At 44.6% G+C, this 20,082-nt stretch overlaps 1 protein-coding gene across 1 annotated transcript in view; it reads right to left on the bottom strand.

Moving 5' to 3' along the window:
- LOC309525039 (protein SSUH2 homolog) overlaps positions 1-15,857 on the bottom strand; it is a 31,452-nt gene extending 15,595 nt beyond the window's left edge. The window contains exons 1-5 of the mRNA XM_082210383.1: positions 15,715-15,857; positions 8,608-8,706; positions 7,050-7,131; positions 5,521-5,650; positions 3,222-3,282 (exon numbers count right to left, since the gene is read on the bottom strand). Coding sequence (XP_082066509.1) covers positions 3,222-3,282; positions 5,521-5,650; positions 7,050-7,131; positions 8,608-8,706; positions 15,715-15,796 — 454 coding nt within the window. The 5' untranslated portion in view covers positions 15,797-15,857. The remainder of the gene's footprint in view (positions 1-3,221; positions 3,283-5,520; positions 5,651-7,049; positions 7,132-8,607; positions 8,707-15,714) is intronic.
- Positions 15,858-20,082: the final 4,225 nt, after the last annotated feature.

The following is a 20,082-nucleotide window of genomic DNA, read 5'->3' as shown; positions in this document are numbered from 1 at the left end:
AAGTGAATTCATTCTTTCGAGGGATGTCAGTCTGAGCTCCTTGACAGGCACTGAGGTATTTCACACATTGCAAGAAGTTTCTAGAGAAGAGTTGCCTTTTTGAATAGCAATAATGGCTGCCTCCAGCTACCCAAAGACATCACAAAGCCCCCACAAACTGGGGAGGGGGATGAAGTTAGTAAAGAGAACCTTTCAGCTCTCTTCAGCAACTCTCAGCTGCTTTGTACAACAGGCCATGCCAATCACTTTAGTAGGAGTTTATTACTTTTCCAGGAAAGCCATTACACTGCCCCTTCATAATACTGATAGTACAAGCAACCTTTTTTCTTTTAGCTTTGGGTTCTTTTATGAGCCCATGATAACTTGAAGAAAAGGCCTTTTCCTAAAGTAAGTGGGAACTTTTCTGTGCTGAGTCAAAGTTCAAATGATCTGACAATCCTATGAAGCAGTGCTTTTTTCTAAAAAAAAAAAATGCTTAGGGTTACTCTCATTTTGACTCAAGAAAATCACCGTTTTATAGTTCAAATCGGGAAAAATAAATACAGTAAATGGACAAAAGTACAGATATTCACAAAATGGACAAAAGTACAGATATTCACAAAATGTTTAGGGGTATGCGTACCCCTGCATACCTCCAGGAAAAAAGCACTGATATGAAGGAACATATTATGCACAAAATGAACAAAAACTGAAGGCTTTATGAAATGTTAGTGGCATGGACGCAATCTATTTGAGAGGCAAGAATCATCAGCTTCTGAAATATTTAGAGATATATTGATTGGCATATGAGATACCAGTTTCCCTTTGCCCCCTGTTGATTATTTTGGAAGTGTTAACAGCATTCAGACTGTCTGTTAAATTTCTGGTGTCAAAGGGCAGGACTCATCTAACTTCTGAAGTAGACATGTATACCACTGTACTGTAAGTTGTGCAGTGAATTCTTAAAGCGTGCCCGAACATCAGCTCCCGCACAGCAGGATATCTGTACAGTGGTACCTCAGGTTACAAACTTAATTTGTTCTGGAGGTCCGTTCTTAACCCGAAACCCTTCTTAACCTGAGGCATGCTTTCGCTAATGGGCCTCCGGCTGCCGCAGTGCCACCATCCTGGGGCAAAGTTTGCAACCTGGAGCAACTACTTCTGGGTTAGCGGAGTTGGTAACCCGAAGCGTTTGTAACCCAAGGTACCACTGTATAAGCTTCTCTGCAAAGTTATCACGTTTTGCATTTGCCATTGGGGGAGGGGATTGCTTAACATTCACTTCCCACTTATTCTGCAAACAGTAAATTTTAGGGAGTACCTGATCTCACATGAACCCTTCACAGGAAAAAAACACACCCTGGTTGCTAGGAAGAATGGAAAGGCGAAGTATGGAAATTCCAAGGACTACTAGAAAGCAAGACAGATGCAGGAAAAGTGCACTAAATCGGGTCCTCCCTAAAAGAGAGCATGTGTTGTGGTGAGACCTGGCAACCAAACCCTGTGCTGTGGGTGGGTACGTTTGGATAGCCACAGCACCCAGTTGGTAGGTCCCTTGATGCTGGGTTTAATCAGGCCAATGGGACTCAGCCTAAACGGATCAAGGGACCCAGAGCTTCCTCTTTCGGTTTGTGCATCTCCCTACTTTCAGGGCTTGTTGTGTTTGACCTTGCTATGCCGTCTTGTGTCGTCTGTCGTTGGGACTGGGGCAAGGCAGGAATTTCCCCACTTGGCTGATTGGCTGTTGCCATTTGGGTTTCACCTGCCACATAGCAAATCATCACAACTTGTAAGGTTGCGGATAGGCTCTGGTTCAGGTGATAGGGATGGGGGAACACTCTCACCATCCCTGTATGAAGGGTATTCTGTTAAAGCAGGGGTCTGCAACCCGCGGCTCCGGAGCCGCATGTGGCTCTTTTACACCTTTGCCGCGGCTCCGGGGCGGATACTAGCGAGGGGAGGAGGCGCATTGTGCGCCCCGAGACTCCCCACTGTGGCGGGCGCTGTACTGGCTGTGACGTCGCATGGGGGCAGTGCGTGCATTAGTCACGCACCGTCCCGACGTCACCTTCCCGCCCGCTGTCAGATTGCGGCTCCGGAGATATATTTGTTTTAAATGTCGCAATGGTTTTGCGGCTCCCAGGTTTTTTTTCCTTCGGAAACGGGTCCAAGTGGCTCTTTTTGTCTTAAAGGTTGCAGACCCCTGTGTTAAAGGAATCCAGGGACTCAATGGTTTGGTCAACCCCTGAGGGGGTTGTGCCCGTGCCTGAGTCCAGGGGGACATTTGGTTGGTGGACATAGCCTGTTCCCGACTTTCCGCTTATCCAGGTGTCCGCCCTAGGCTGACCTATGCTGGTGCCCTGGGTCAGCGCTGCCTGCAAGGGTGCAGGGAATTAGTTGAACCAGAGCCTATGCAACCACTCACTTGCTGTAATCAATAAAGTTGTGGCCTAAATTCTGCCAAAAACCAAACCAAAATTTGAGTCTTGTCTGAATTTATTTAAGGGGAAGGTTTAAAGGTCTGAACACGCAAAGGGAAGAGGAAAACACAAGCTCTTTAGGAACCCAGGGGTTCCTGTTGCCTGGTGTTCACACACCTCACTCATCAATGACAGCTCTGACTTCGCCCATTGGCTGAAAACACTGACAGGTAGAAGCAACCAGGCTCACTTATTTCCAGAAATCACTTAGAAGGAGAATTGCACATTTTGCTTCATAGCTTTATTTCTAGGAATTCCTTTTTAAAAGGAAAAAAAAAAAGAAATCCCTGAGTCTGCCTCCCAAGCTTGAGGGCACCACTGAAGCCCTTTGAAAAACCACAGCCTAGTGTGTGTATTTTTCTGCAAGGAATTCTCCCTTAATTGCATGCATTTTGTATGTTATTTTCATTTTTTCACTATTATGCACATTTCTGTGCACATTCTTTTACTGGAGAATTACATTACAAATAGTTTGGATTTTGAAGGAGAAGTTGTTTTGATTCATATATTGATTCTGTGGGTGTGGTAGGTTCGCTTAAAGTGTGAACAAATTATTCTGATTTCATGGACAGGTGTTACAGGGAATCAGCCATCCACGTGGCTGTGTGCTCACTATCAGTTATGACAGAATGGCTGTAAGTAAAATGAAGCTAGATTTTTTAGGGCTCTGTACAAAGCATGATTAGGTGACAAATTACATTGGATTACAGTGACACAGCTGCAATCAAAATGGATGATTCACTATTCATGAAAATTACTCACTGGCATAAGGCTCAAAAGTCCATTCGCATAATCTTGTTTCAGTAAAGGTTTCTAGCCGATACTGTGGAGAAATAAATATTGTAATTAAATGCAATTACTAGAAACTGTAATTATCACTGAAAGTAAATAGGAAATATTTTGTTCACTTTAAGCCCTGTTCAGCAAGTAGAGTTGTCTGGGGACATTTTGAGATGGTAGTCTGTGATGGACCAGTGGCCATGCCATGCCATCCCACATCTCCTGAAAGTAATTGAACAAGGAGCAAATCTCTCCCCACCTCTCTGCTTCATTGCCCTCCTGTTCCTCATATTCTTAGTCATCTCACAACACTAAAGTAATCTCAGCCTCTCACAAACCAAATTTGGCATGTTCAGCTTGTACCACTGGTCACCAAGACTCATGTACATGAACCAGTTTTTATTTATGAGACTTAAGTCTCGGCAAGAGTGGCCCACCCATGAGGCAAAATGAGGTGGCTGCCTCAGCAGCAGGATCCACCGAGTGGCAGATCCAGTCTGCAAGGACTGCGTCACCTGCCACAGTGCTAGAGACAGCTGCAGCTCCTTGAAGGCCACATCTACCACCTCCTTCACAGCCTCCCCCCGCCGCCCTAATGTTTCCTCCACAATGGCCTCTCAGTGAATAGGAGGCACTGCTGGTCTTCTCCCAAACCCTGTTCCCAATGTTGATCTTTATTTTTCCCCTTGTTCTGATGTAGATATTCACTCCCCTTTTCTTCCCTGGTGGGGGGTCATGGACTGGCTGGATGCAGAGGAATGGTGGGAGGCACCAGCTGGGGAACCCCAGGGGAAGAAGGCTCAGAGCTGGAGGATTTGTGGTGGGACGATGACGAGTGGTAAGAGGGAGCAGACTGGGAGGAGGTTGTATCGGAAGCTGAAGAGGTAACAGGACTTAGTGAGCAGGAAGAGGTTGTGGTAGAGCACTGTTCAGACTCAGAGATGGCAGCAGGGGCTGGAGGGAGTGGGGCCAAGAGGTGGAGAGGCCTGCTGCAGAAGAAGCCAGGGAGTCTCCCCTCCTCCTGCGTCCAGCTCCCCTTCCCCCTGGGATTCTAGAACACACTGAGAAATGAAAAGGCCAGAGCAGAGGGTGGTTGTGCCCAGACGCAGCTTGGAGAGGAAGAGTCCTAGTCAGCACTAGAAAGGTGGGGACTTTCCGCCCTCGCAACTGCTTCATCAGGGCAAGAGGTCCAGGAAAGGGTTGCTGAGACCACTGGGCTGGAGCTGCAATTTGTTTCCTTGAATAAAGAGTCACTGGCCTTGGTTGATTTATTGTTTTATTGCTGACCTACAACTGACTCCATAGGGACGCGGGTGGCACTGTGGGTTAAACCACAGAGCCTAGGGCTTGCTGATCAGAAGGTTGGAGGTTCGAATCCCCGCGACGGGGTGAGCTCCCGTTGCTCGGTTCCTGCTGCTGCCAACCTAGCAGTTTGAAAGCACGTCAAAGTATAAGTAGATAAATAGGTACCACTCCGGCAGGAAGGTAAACAGTGTTTCCGTTCACTGCTCTGGTTCGCCAGAAGCAGCTTAGTGATGCTGGCCACATGACCTGGAAGCTGTACGCCAGCTCCATCGGCCAATAAAGCGAGATGAGCGCCGCAACCCCAGAGTTGTCCATGACAGGGGTCCCTTTATCTTTACCTTTACAACTGACTCCAACTGACTTTACATCCTGACACAGGGTGAGGGGCACCATTTTGTGGTTCGCCCCCGGTGCCAAAATGCCTTGGGCCCGTCCTGGCCCTCGGGTATATGAAATAATCATTAAGAGGTTGCAGCAGTGGGGGCAGGGTGGGGCAGCAGTGCTTACCTGGCCTCCTGGCAGCACAATTGCTCCTGCTTACCAAGAGGGAGAGTGGGAGGATCAAGATGCCAGGGTGGCTGGAGCTGTGCAAACACATCAATGGAGCCAGCATGTTGTTCCTGCGGGTGCATTTGCACAGACTTCCCCACCGCCTTGCCCCTCCCACTCCCATTCCAGGCAAGCAAAAGCAATTCTGCTGCCAGGTGAGGTAAGCAACACCCTGCCCCACCCTCTGCTCCTGGAAGCATGCCTCTGAGCAAATGCAGACTGAATAACCTGCACACTGAAGATTAAAGGGAAGAGACCTCAGTGGAGAGCATGTGCCTGGTAAATATTTTTAGCTATGAGATGCTGCTAAAGTCCCACTGAAATCAATCAGACGGATTGGAGTGCTTACCTATCTGCATCAAGCCACTTCCCTCCCCTAACTCTTGTCTAATTTACACCTGTTGGAAGCGCATCTGGGGATACTCACCCTGTACAATGTTTGCGGCTTCAGTTCCTGAATGACAAGCTCTCCTGCAGCTCTGTTGCCATAGCAACATTTGGAATTGACAAAGCTGAAGAGCGCATTTCTGGCCATGTCATCTGTCATTCTTGGGATCCTGTGGATTAACGGCACAGCACACACTCATTTCTAAACCATACATAAATGAATTTAATACCCGTAGCAGTCGTTCAGGAGCTCCAAAAATGCAAACATGGAATGAAGAAGTGAATGGCAATCACATCTCTTGGTGCGATACACGGCCTCTATGACGTTGCCGTCAGGGCTCTCTCAGTGTCCATAACACAATAATGAATGGGTGGGGAATAAAAATCACTGCCAGCCTCAAGTTAACCAAAACAAATTATTAAATAACATGCCTGTTCTTATCTAATATTCTTGTGCTCTAGGCTGGTTGCGGTTTCCTTATCTCTGTCAAATTATATTGATATGCCTTTTCTCGACAGCCCCGTTCTAAAGATTACAGGCAGCGCAAAACCTCTGAAACACACAGACACGTATAATCTTGCTCCTTTTATGTAGAGGCAAATGGATCCTAACGATGGAGTTTTGAAAGCCCCATCCATTCTCAGCAGCTGGTTCTGTGCACTTTGCTCAAAACAGGGCCATCACACAAACCACCTGACCATTGCTGCCTGGAACAAAATGACTAGAGGCAAACAGCATGGGCTTAATGTAGTGGCTGGGGGAGAGGAGTGGCTGACTCTATGGAGTAGCAAGTTCCTGGTGCAAACATGCCCACTGTGGTCCATGGCCAGTGTGGTGTGGTGGTTAAGAGCGGTAGTCACATAATCTGGGTAACCAGGTTCGCGTCTCTGCTCCTCCACATGCAGCTGCTGGGTGACCTTGGGCCAGTCACACTTCTGTGAAGTCTCTCAGCCCCACTCACCTCACAGAGTGTTTGTTGTGGGGGAGGAAGGGAAAGGAGATTGTTAGCCGCTTTGAGACTCCTGAAGGGGAGTGAAAGGCGGGATATCAAATCCAAACTCTTCTTCTTCTTCTTCTTCCATTAGGGCAAATTGGGTGCTGCCCCACTAACCTCAGTCTGCCTTAAGCCAGCATCCCAAATGCCTGCCCCCCTTTTTTATTACAACTAGCCTAGGGGTGGCCCTGGCTATCAACTTCCTCCTGCTTAGCTTCCACTTCATCCTTTTAGAGATCAGCAGTTTAGAGGGTGGGAATGAAACAAGGAAAACCTGTAATTGCCTTTGCATTGCAGGGGTTTGGACTAGTTGACCCTTGGGGTCCCTTCCAACTCTACGATTCTATGATTTTATGACACTAGCTACTGTTGGCCGGCCAGTCTTCTGCCCTAACCATCTCAACAGGCACCAGCCACCAAAGAATTTTTGTTTGGCCCAATCCTGTAGGCTCAGGAGATTCAGTCTGTGGGTACTTGCACCTTTTTTGCAGGGCGTGGGGTGTGATTCATACCAGTGCTAGGACCTTAGAAAGGCAGCTTTCCAAGACAAGGAAAATAAACAAACATTTCTCACCTGCATTGCAGAAACACTGGGTTGTTTCTCTGTTCGCTAAACTTTTGCATTACCTCTGGAGGCGGAACTAATTTTTTTCTGCCTAGATGGGAGAATTTAAAGAAGAATTAGTCTTCATCGTCAATGATTTCCTGGTGCTGACAAAGCGGGTGGGGTGGGATAACAGTGAAAACCTGAAAGCTAAGGAAAATCCCCCATAGAGCTGATGCGAAGAAGAAGAGCCCCATGGACTGCAAGAAGTCCCATGGACTGCAAGAAGATCAAACTTATCCATTCTGAAGGAAATCAGCCCTGAGTGCTCACTGGAAGGACAGATCCTGAAGCTGAGGCTCCAATACTTTGGCCACCTCATAAGAAGAGAAGACTCCCTGGAAAAGACCCTGATGTTGGGAAAGATGGAGGGCACAAGGAGAATGGGACAACAGAGGACATGATGGTTGGATAGTGTTCTCGAAGCTACCAGCATGAGTCTGACCAAACTGCGGGAGACAGAGGAAGACAGGAGTGCCTGGCGTGCTCTGGTCCATGGGGTCACGAAGAGTTGGACACAACTAAATGACTTAATAATAATAATAATAATAATAATAATTCTCATCATTCTGCTTTCTATCTTCTGGCCATTGGCAACTAAATGAACTAGGGAAACATATGAAAAGACATTGATACACATTTTTAACTGTTGTAATTAACATGCAGCATCTATCTGTCAAATATATATTCTGTCTGAAAATGGAATCCCACCTTTCTCTAGTTCTTATGGCTGATAGTCAGTGAAAGGGTTTTCTGCACAGATTCTCAGCTAGGTGAGTTCTATTGGCCATGGTTACAGATGTGCTATGGAGGCAGCCTTGGGTACTTCCATCATACAGTGCCAGCCCAAGACATTCCGCGGTAGCAAGTGGAAACTTACATTGCATTACAGTGGTACCTCTGGTTACAGACACTTCAGGTTACAGACTCCGCTAACCCAGAAATAGTACCTCAGGTTAAGAACTTTGCTTCAGGGTGAGAACAGAAATTGTGCTCCAGCGGCACGGCAGCAGCAGGATGCCCTATGAGGGTTTCAGGTTAAGAACAGTTTCAGGTTAAGAACGGACCTCCGGAACGAATTAAGTACTTAGCCCGAGGTACCACTGTATAACGTATTGTTCTTTGGCAGTAATGCATCGATTGGGTTGGATCCAGACTAGTTCTAGGGAGAACTCTTCTCTGTTTGAGGGAGCAGATCGTTGCTGCTGATTCTGCATTGCAAAACTCAGGATCCCCTGAAAACCTGCTCCAGAGGATTGGGGGACCTTCAGGAACAGCGGAAAGTTGCCCTGCCTTTCCTTCAGTGGGACCCTCCCTTTCATGAATGGAAGGAGCCTCCATTTGCAAGAGGGCAAGTCTGAATCCATCCCCAAAGTCTTTAGGCTGAGATTCTATTGTTTGTTTATTTGCTTATTTATTTAATTTACTTGTCGCATTTTTTGCCACTGCAGCTCAAAGTGGCTTACAATATTTTAAAGCGACTTAACAATATTTTTCTAGGGGGGCCCTGATGTCAGTGCATACTTACCAAGATCTCGGAAAGTCCACTCATAATGACCCAGTGGCTCTAACAGATCTGCAGGAGGTGCTAAAGGACTTTCAGGCTCTGATTCCAGTTCCAGGGTAGCTGTTTTAGACATAAATATGAGTGGAATATTTGGTCAGATTATCGTGTATTTTGGGTTTCTTTTTTGTATAATCATATGTTCTGAATTCTATGGTCTCAGACTTTATTTTTTAGCAACAGTCATTGCCTTTTTAATGCAAGAGTTTAGAATTGCCCGAAAGTAATCTTAGGGCACCAGATGTTTCTTTGATTCATGTGCTCTTCTAAAAATATGCCCTTTGCTGAGCTGTAACAATAGGTGCTCATGATTCCTAATGCAGAAACAATGCACTCAGTAACCATCACGCTAGAGTGCTTTGTGCCATTTTGAAGGTCCATACAAGAATATATATATACATGCAGAAGCTCCAGGAAATGCCACTTGCTAACAATGTACAATTCTAACACTGGGGAAAGTGACTTGATGACATCATTCATCAATTTGATAAAGTGGACCTTTCTGCTGAAAGCATTCACAATTATTCACTAGGACAAAAATAATCTCTCTATTCTTCTACGTACAAAAAAAAAAATAAGATGATACACCAGTCCATTTCTCTTGCTTTAATACAATACTGTGGTCTAGAGGTAGAGGGCAAAAAAAGAATTGATCCGGACACAAGCAATTTCTAGGTTCCTTTATTACAGATGATCTCACTAGACCAGTGGTACCTTTTGACACCAACACCCATCACCCCTTGCTCATGTTGACTGCAGCTGATGGAGTCCATCAACATCTGGAGGGAACTGCAATAGCTACGCTTGCCCTAGGCTAGAGAACACAAGTAGGTTATGCTGCGGGAGGTTTTGATACCTTAAAAAAAAGAACCCAAAACCTTTAATCAAATCAATTTTTCCCTTGCTTAAAAAAAAAATGTGGACTCAGAACTGCTTCCAGGTTTTCTGAGTCCAGCAGGGCAAGAGGGAGCTAGTAGCCTATCTCGTTTCCAGAATCTGTTTAGAAAAGGCCTGCGCTACTTCAGCAGTATTGGTACTGAAAGTCCCTAGTAATGAACTGTGGTCTGTCAAATGCTCATCAAGGGACTGTAGTACTATCCAACACATACCAAGATTTATGAGCTCTTTGGTGGAAATGGTCAAGCTGGAGTCTATACAGAAATTTAACTGAGAAGCCACATCTCCCCTCCATAGCCATTTGACTGCCATAGTTCTCTGATGAGGTTGTCCTGGTGGTGCTTCATAGTCCTGCCATCCATCTTTAGTGTGGTGGCACAAGTTTTCTCAAAAGCCTTCAGTGGCTCAGGACCACAATACCTCCAAGACCGGCTCTCCCCATATGAACCACCCCAGACCCTGCAATCGTCATCTGAGGCTCTTCTTTGCGTGCCCCTTCCATGGGAAGTCCAGAGGGTGGTAACGCAATCATACTTCTTACCTCCAAAGGAATGTGGCTTTGCAAAACCAACAGGCCAGATTCTGTGCACCTGAGAATGATGTTTGGCTTATGGATATCCTGGCTGATTTGACATGTTGCTTGTGAGTAGATTGGCGGCGAGCCAGAATTTGGACCAGCTCGTGTGGCAGGTAAGGCATTGAGTAAAAGCCTTAGTTCTGGTCGGAGAGAAGGTGGTAAGCCTCTGCCTGTCCCTCCAAGGGAATGGGGTATCCTCTTAAAGGGACCTTGGAGGAGGTGCTTCTGTCCAGACACCTGGGCAAGGGCAAGGGCCATAGCACGTCTTGAGCCGGCGATCCTGGCATAGTAGCACCTATTTGATGTATGTCATAGGACCTCCTTGGCACTGTTTCGACCCCTTGGTCTACCATTCAGCAAACCATATCAGTTACAACCCAATGCCTATGCCAAGCCCTTAACATCTGTAATAAATAAAGTGGTGGCCTAATTTGAACCATACGGTGTTGGCAATCATGAGTGATCTTTCAGTCATTGGTACTCAGGCTCACAACACCTGTGCATGCAAGGGCCTTTCTGCAATGGCTTCCCATTTGTGGAATGCTCTCCCCAGGGAGGCTTGCCTAGGGCCATCATTCTATGTCTTCAGGCACCAGGTAAATACTTTCCTTTATAACCAAGCCTTTAGTTTTTAACCATCAGTGGCCTTTCAGAAGGGGGTGGGATGTATTTCCTCCCCTATTAGTTTTAATGTATCTGGGGGTGGGGGTTGTCTGTTTGGTTGGTTGTAAGTCACTTTGGGCTGGGCAGGATAAAGCAACTAACAAATTCAATTAACAACAGCAACAACAACAACACTTTCCCCCTGGAAATTAGGCATGTGCTGACAGTTACCTATTTACCGTGAATGCTAAATGCCATCCCACCCCCACCCCCCGCCACCCAGCATTTCCTTGATTAATTTTACTGATCTACCCTACTGATAACCACTATGAATGTAAGCTGGTGATGCTGTGTTTTAGATTGATTTTATTTTATTATGTTGTGTATCTGTATTTTTTACAGTGGTACCTCAGGTTACAGACGCTTCAGGTTACAGACACTTCAGGTTACAGACTCCGCTAACCCAGAAATAGTACCTCAGGTTAAGAACTTTGCTTCAGGATGGCACAGTGGCAGCAGGAGGCCCCATTAGCTAAAGTAGTGCTTCAGGTTAAGAACAGTTTCAGGTTAAGAACGGAACTCCGGAACGAATTAAGTTCTTAACCCGAGGTACCACTCTACACCGCTTTGATATTTCTTACATTTAGCAGTGTATATATTTGTTAACTAAATAACCCATTATTCAGACCTGAAGGGTCTCTAGAGTGACCAAAATTGGAGAAGAAAACAACATTAAAACTGCATAGAGAACTTGTAGAACATGAGACACTTAATTTCAGGGTCACTGGTTGGAGCCCTACATTGGCTGAAAGATTCCTGCATTGCAGGGGATTGGACTAGATGACACACATGGACCCTTACAACTCTACAATTCTATGATTTTATGATAACAGTCCATGAATGCTAAAACCACACTATCTAGGCCTGATTTACCATCGGTGAGCCAGCTTTGCAGCCCTCACCTTCATTATCGCCAGGTTTAGTGGGTGCCAATTCCAACATTTAAGCAAAAGAAGATGAACTCAAGTTGTTATTTTTCTTTAAGCCTCCCCTCCCCTCCTTCTACGGTCTTTAACTACTGGTTTGAAGCTGGTTGTATAACAGTGCTCACAAATCTGTCCAGCTTGCCTTGAAAGTTAACTATAGTTTGTAAATGCCATAGTTAAGGTCAATTTAAAAGGAAGAATATGCTCATGTGTGCCAGATATTGGCCCTGAAAATAATGATATAGTAAATAACCAGAAAAAACAAAGTTATAAATAGTTCTTGTTTGTAGTCTGCAACTTGCAGACAGACCTGTTGCTATAGCAATCCAGTTGGAAGTCACAATAGTGTGTAAATACAGCCTCCTTGTTCTAGGTTAGCGGAACAAAGAAGTTGGGTGTGCTTGGACAATGGAAAAGGGTGTATTCACATCTATTCATAATATTCATTTGACCGCAGTTGTGTGATACCTCTGTCAAAACCCATAGAAATAAAGGGTTCATTTCCATTAACTCTGGGTGAAACACATGAAGATATTGAGAGTTGTTGTGCCATTATGCATGTCAATGAAAACTGCCCCCTTCATTATCATTATAAGACATCCAGAGAAAAAAATAAAGAAATGATGTTATGTGCGACAGAGGTACATGTGAACCCAGCTTCAGGCCCATTACAGTCAAGGAGTCTGCGTGGTATAGTGGTTACAGGGTTGGACTAGGACCTGGGTTCAGATCCCCACTTGGCCAAGGAGTTCACCTGGGTGACCTTGGGCCAGTCACTGCCTCTCAGGCTAACCTGCCTAACAGAGTTGTCGTGGGGATTAAATGGTAGGTGGATAACCAAGTATACCATCTTGAGCTCCTGGGAGAAATAATGCAATAATGAATAAATAGTGGAAAATAAAGGAGTGAAATGGCATGTTGCCTAAAGCATACATGTTGCTGAATGCTCTTTTCTGCTTGTTTATATGAAACAGTGTGGGTGTTTGTGTCTTTAAAAATTGTAGCAGTATGGATACAGTTGAACTTACTCTAAAACAATTGCAAGTCAAGCAGTTTGGCAACATTTGCTGCATGGATGAGTGGCTATTAGGGGGGAATGGGATGGAAGAGCTGCAGCAGTGTGGTAGCATCATATGCCCCTCTAGAGAACAGGGGAAAGAGCTGAAAACTTAAGCTATTCAATATGTTGTTTCTCATTCACAATGTTTATAAGACATTCTCAGCATCTTACCAAATGGCACACTCTAAGAAAACAGGACCAGTGAGTTACCAGGAACAATCAGAAACTAAGGTAATCTGCCTGCTGAATTGCCTGCATGTGGGTGTTTGAGCAGGCTCAAAGATGTAGAAGAAGGCATCTCAGAGCAATTCAGAAATTGCCCCAATATCATCTATTCTGATGCTTTGTCAAATTTTCAGGGTTTGTCCCATACATCTTCCTGCATTTAAGGAATGGGGTGAACTTTAGTTATAAATAAAATCATAATCATATCCCCCTGTAAGCAAGTATTTCAAGCACATTGCCCATATAATCCAGCAATATGCATGAGCCACGTCTTCACAGTATTTTCCCCACCCTTCTCAAATCTCTGAGCTGCCATTAATTATACTCTTCTAGTTTTTAAAAAGCAGCTTGTTTCTGGAAGAAGAAACAGCCCAAGGAATATAACCGTGCATGTGTAGCCATTGCAATCTTGCGCACTACCACACAAGATTAAGGCCATTTATTTTCTAGGTGCTGCATGTAAAAAGGCAAATCACATAAATTGTCCCGATCTATAATATTCAGGTCACGCCAGCCATTTCTTTTCTGCAAGAAAAACACCTCCCCATTTCCCACTTAGGACTACTGATTTGATCTGTAATAACTGTAATCTTGCAATAGCTTTTCTGTGTCCGTGATGGATCATCTTTGACAAATACAGCTCAGCCCCAAATTGCACATCCACTTTCATATTCTCCAACATTTCAGAGATGAAAACAGGGACACTCTTGTGTGCTTAATTTACTCTGCAACAGTCTGTCCGGCTCCGGTTTTCAAAATAGGTTATTTTCCTAACAGACCATAATAGAGGTCTATTCTCTTGTTACTGGTATATTTAAGAGTGTTTAATATAATGCTCAATACCACCATTGATCTGTTTGTGCTCATTAGAGAATAGCAGCAATTGGCTATTTTCTTTACTACATTCATCCCCGCCTTCCCTCGAAGCATTTCAAGATGGCGTACAATGGCGCTCCCTAATTGTATTTTTGCAATTACCCTGTGTGGTAGGTTAGACATAGACTTGTTGCCAGTGCTAGTTGAGTAGGTCCACTGATATTAATGGGCCCAAATTATTTCAGTGGACCTACTCTGTGTAGGACTAATGTTGGGTGCAACCCACAGTGACTGACCCTAAGTCATCCAGGGAATTTCATGGCTGAGTGGGGATTTGACCTTTGGGATCTCCAGTCATAGTCCAGCACTAGACGAACCACTATACCACAGTGGGTTTTTAGAGCCCTCCTCACCTGAATAGTTTCAGAGGGAGAAGAAGGAAGGAAGGAAGGAAATTGGCACTTTCTGTCTATATACAGTGGTACCTCAGGTTAAGTACTTAATTCGTTCCGGAGGTCCATTTTTAACCTGAAACTGTTCTTAACCTGAAGCACCACTTTAGATAATGGGGCCTCCCGCTGATGTCGTGCCTCCGGAGCCCAATTTCTGTTCTCATCCTGAAGCAAAATTATTAACCTGAAGCACTATTTCTGGGTTAGTGGAGTCTGTAACCTGAAGCGTATGTAACCTGAAATGTATGTAACCCGAGGTACCACTGTATAATGCTTGGACACTGGTATCATGACGAATCTGCCAGTTCCCACTCAGAGATTTAAATTCTGGAATCCCATGGGAGGGATTAAAACCTGTGGGTTGGCCACTTTAATAATTTACACTAACAAAATATGGTCCTGTACTATATCCCAGGAGACAAAACACAGGCAGTCTTTTTACCAGGGCAGAGTACCGGTAAACATGGTCTTTTATGTATTCATAGATGTGTAAAGGGACAAGATGAAACAAGATTCCCCTTAGAAGAGGGATCAGTTTTAAATTGAATGGAATAAGGCATTTATACTTCTTTAAGTACACTAGGAAATTGCTTTCTTTTGTTTCTTTCTCAGAAAAAGCCTCTGAAGCAGAGGAAAATGGAGCCTTTAAACCAAGTTCTCAACTAGATCTTAACTATATGTATGAAGCTGCTGAATGATATCCCCTTGGACAGAAATACCAACTCTTTCTTAAACAACCATTTAATGTCAGCATCAAAATAACCAGTGCATTCATTTACTAGCAATGGGATTTGGTTATTAAGCCTCCTTGTAAAGGGCTATTTGACAACCTTCTGCAAAACAAGAGCAGGAGGTAGCTTTAGATGATGCTTCTGTTAATTACACATCATTCCCTTATGGGTTAGAGAAATGACCATTAAGCCCAAATCGCCTTCTATGGACTCTTGCTGTCAGAAAGTGCAAAGCAACCGCAAGGCAGAATTCAAAGGTTAGTGAAAAGTCAATGAATGGCTCCAACTCAAATAGAAATCCAGGGAAACCATGCACCAGGCTTTCAACCAGATATCAATATTATTCTACCTGCTCTCCCATTTCTGAAAGAAATTGCAACTAGCCAACTTTTCATCAGGTTGTACTAGAAAACTTGCATTTATTTACCACAAGCCACACACTGTACTTCAAAGCCGAGTCTAAGGCTATGAACACACCATACATCAAAAACAAATTTCCCCATTCTCCAGAGAACCCTGGGACCTGTAGTTTACCCCTAACTGAGCTACAGTTCCCAGCATGCTTAGCAAACTACAATTCCCAAGATTCTTGTGGGGGGAGCTTTAAATGTACAGTGTGTACAGCCGCTGATTTTGAAGAACGACTTCCCAGAACAAAGCATGCTTTCAGACAAATTGCCTGCTTTTGCAAGGCATACTGAACAGTGTGACTTTGTTTACTTACTGTCTTCGTCTCCGTTCTGTCCCTGATCCATTCTCATGGTGCAGGATGAAGTCTCTGAGTCCCACTCCAACAATTTCCACATATATTGTTTACTGAGGATTCTGTGTTAGGAGCAGATAAAAATCCCATGCACGCCCCTGGAACCACTCCCACTTTATAAAACAATCTGAAGAAAAGTATGTAAAGTGATTCATCAATCTCTGTTGAAATGAAGTCCAGGCTACAAGTTAAGATCTCCCATTGATACCTGCCCCCGATTCTAAAAATACATTATTTCACTGTCTGTTGGATGTGATTGTGGGTAAAAAATTCATCTTTGTACTTTACTCTTTTTCATTCTGCCTAAAACACAGGATGCATACACACTGTACATTAACACACACACACACACACACACACACACACACAAAAGAATCCTGGGAACTGTACTTTATCCCCAAAGGGCTACAATTCCCAGCACCCTTAACAAACTACACTTCCCATGATCCTTTGAGAGGGGGAAACAGTGCTTTGAATGTGCATGAAATGCATGGTGTGCATGTAGTCACAGTTTAGATCAATGTCTAATTCATTGCTGCCAAAGGGAGCCTAACACTCTCCTAGTGCTTCTTTAAAGGAATTTTCACAGGTGAGGAATAAACTCAAAAAGGCACCTTTAACCACCCAGAAAGGCACTTTCAAGCTGTCATAAAAAAATACAAATAAAGCAATACTATAATTATAATAAATGTGCTTTAACATTAAATGCGATTTAGGCTCCCTCCAGACAGGGATTCAGCATTGAAATCTACTTACTCAACTATCTCAAACAGGTTGTTGGAAACAGGTTTGTTCTTCAAGTTAGAAAAGGTAAATCCTGATTAAATGGGGGAAATGGGGGCTGGTATTTTGATGCCAACAATGTCGTGTAGATGCTGCTTTAAAAAAATGCACAAAGAGCATACCATTCTCAGTGGTGGCTGGTCCCCATTGGGAGCCCAACAGGAGGTGGCGCTAGAGGCAACGGCAGGCCGAGTTAATGGATTTTAGCTGTCTCCTCCCTTCTGAGTTCAACTAGTGCAACACTAAGGCTAACAGGGTTTCTCAGACATTTTCCAGGAAAATCCGGATGTTTGTTAGCCCATGTCAGCAGTGCTGTTTTTCCTCCCCACTGTATATGGGCAGCATACCCATGTTTTCCCCATTCCCCAATAGCCAATCAGTGGCTCAAACTGCCGGCGAGGAAAGGTTGCAGCATTTGTGACTTTTTAGTTTACAGAAAAGGGAAATAAGAGGCGACATGATAGCCATTTATAGAATTATGCATGGCATGGAGAAAGTAGATAGAGAAAAGTTTTTCTTACCTCTCTCCTAACTCTAGAACTCGAGGACTTTCAATGAAGCTGGCTGGCTTCAAAAGAGGATGAGACAAACTCATGGAAGATACGGCTATCTGTGCCTACTAATCCTGAGGGCTATGTTCAACTTCCATTATCAGAGGCAGTAGCCTTCTGAGTGCTGTTGTGCTCAGGGTCTGCTTGCACATTTCCCACAGGCATCAGGTTGGCCATTGTGAGAACAGGAAGCTGGACTAGATGGGTCTTTGGTCTAACCCAGCAGGGATCTTTTTATGTTCTTATTTTCCTAACATAAACAGTTCTCAGGTGTGTCTTTCTGCTCTTTATAGTGTACTCAAGTCTCTTGATCTTTTTGCGTTCTTTTCCAGCCCTGTGCCTTTGTGAGATGAGGTGACAAGAACTAGGCCCAGCAGTTGTTGATGTCAGCCAAAGTTTGTTTCTGGAAAGCACCCTGGAAGCTCTGCTGAAGTAAATCTTTTGACCAAGCAAACGAGGCAGAGTGGAGCATGATCTTCCCCATTTTGGCACTAACAGGCTAATTACGAAGTTTGTGGTCAGAGCATAGTGAACATAGACAAACAATACTGGAAGTATTCACGCTTCTTATATGTGTGCTAAACTGAAGCAGGTGAGATGGTGCTCAGATTCCACAGTAGACACGTCAAACACAGAGCATTCTTGGAGGAGACTACCCAAGGCAATGTGTGGGAGAATCAATCCAGAAGGCCAAGTTGAAGGAAGCGGCAAGGGAAAGGAGACCGGCAGCAGTTGGGTCCCAAGGAATATCAACATGAACCCTGAAAGCACCAAGGAGCAGAGTGGGAACACTGTAGGAGAGGATACCTTCCCACCTACAAAGCTTTGGCCCACCAAGGGTTAAGAGATAAGGATCTGGCCTTGTGGCCAGAAAATATTTCCCATCCCTGATGTACAGCCTGGTTTACAGTTCAGTTTCTACACCCATTCCCATGTAGGCATAAATGTGGACAAAGTAAGTGATATTGTAAATCTGCATGAATCAGTCCAAGAAAAAGTGTTGCCTGCCTGGTATGTTCCAGTTATACTTGTGGGCGCTCAAGCAACATTTGGTTTCAGTTTGGGATCTTCTTCTCTTCATTAAGGCAGGCTTATTCTGATAAGATATGAGAAACCAAAAAATTCTGTGCTGGAGTCAATAAATTAAACAAGACCACCACCCAAGAATATATAAAAAGGAGGGGAAATTGGGAATCTAAACTGGCTTGCTAATGGCGATAAATTTAAACTGGCAAAAAGAGATGCAATTTCTCATGCTGAAATTGCACCAGAAAAATCACAACAGCCTCCAGCGCACGCAGAGCATTTCAGTAAATAACAGCATCTGGTGCTCGTTGCAGTAGCACTTTGCAGCAGCGTAGCCTAAACTATTCATCACTATTAATATGCATGACTAATATAGTGCTCACAGGGGAGTGATTTGACACTACAATTCATCTTGGTGTTTATCAGATACGAGTCATGAAAATCTCCCCCCCCCATAAATTTTCCCCTACAGAACTGTGATTAACATCTGTTGTAGAAAATTGTATAAAATTAGCACACTTTGGAGCTATGCATTAAAAAGATATGGCACTCTGGTTATATATTCTCCACTTGCTTGCCGTTGCAACGAAAAGTCATCACCTGGGTGTGCTGCTTTGAGCAGGTTGTGCAGAAATGTTGTAAGGGCTCAGGTGCGGGCAATTTGAGTCTGTCTGTTGGACAGAGTGAGTCTGCGCAGCATCATGGAACCTGACAAAAAGAAAGCAGTTTTGCACGCAGCACATAGTTCATCCACGGAATTTGCTTCTGCAAGAGGTAATGATGGCCGCCATGTTGGGTGGCCTTAAAAGAGGTTTAGACAAATTCATGGAGGATAAGGCCTCGAAGGGCTGCTAACCATGATGGCTAGGTTCTGCTTCCACTGTTGAAGGCAGTATGCTTCTGAGTACAGTTGAACTTCGGTTTTCAAGCATCTCGGAAACCGAACGTTTCGGTTTTGGAACGCCGAAAACCCACAATTAATTGCTTCCGTTTCTGAACGTGCTTCGGAAGTTGAACAGCTTCCGAGGCGTGTTTATCAATTCTCTCCATTGACATTTCCAACTACCCATAGCACCTCGGTTGTCGAACGTTTTGGAAGTTGAACAGTCTACCAGAACAGATTATGAAGGACCAGGTGCGCAGCCTGGGAGTCATTTTGAACTCACAGCTGTCCATGGAGGCACAGGTCAAATCTGTGTCCAGGGCAGCTGTTTACCAGCTCCATCTGGTACGCAGGCTGAGACCCTTTCTGCCCGCGGACTGTCTCGCCAGAGTAGTGCATGCTCTGGTTATCTCCCGCTTGGACTACTGCAATGCACTCTACGTGGGGCTACCTTTGAAGGTGACTCGGAAACTACAACTAATCCAGAATGCGGCAGCCAGACTGGTGACTGGGAGCGGCCGCAGAGATCACATAACACCGGTCTTGAAAGACCTACATTGGCTCCCAGTACGTTTCCGAGCACAATTCAAAGTGTTGGTGCAGACCTTTAAAGCCCTAAACGGACTCAGCCCAGTATATCTGAAGGAGCGTCTCCACCCCCATCGTTCTACCCGGACACTGAGGTCCAGCACCGAGGGCCTTCTGGCAGTTCCCTCACTGCAAGAAGCCAAGTTACAGGGAACCAAGCAGAGGGCCTTCTTCGTAGTGGCACCTTCCCTGTGGAACGCCCTCCCACCAGATGTCAAAGAGAACAACAACTACCAGGCTTTTAGAAGACATCTAAGGCAGCCCTCTTTCGGGAAGCTTTTAATGTTTGATGTATTATAGTATTTTAATATTCTTTTGGAAGCCGCCTAGAGTGGCTTGGGAAGCCCAGCCAGATGGGCAGGGTATAAATAAATTATTATTATTATTATTATTATTATTATTATTATTATTATTATTATTATTATTTCGACAACTGAGGTTCCACTGTACCAGTTGTTGCAGACTCCAGGAGGGGTGTCTGTTGTGCTCATGTCCTGC

The sequence above is a fragment of the Podarcis vaucheri genome (assembly GCF_965113315.1).
Source record: "Podarcis vaucheri genome assembly, chromosome: 2".
Taxonomy (NCBI): Eukaryota; Metazoa; Chordata; class Lepidosauria; order Squamata; family Lacertidae; genus Podarcis; species Podarcis vaucheri.
This window is presented reverse-complemented; position numbering and strand designations above follow the sequence as displayed.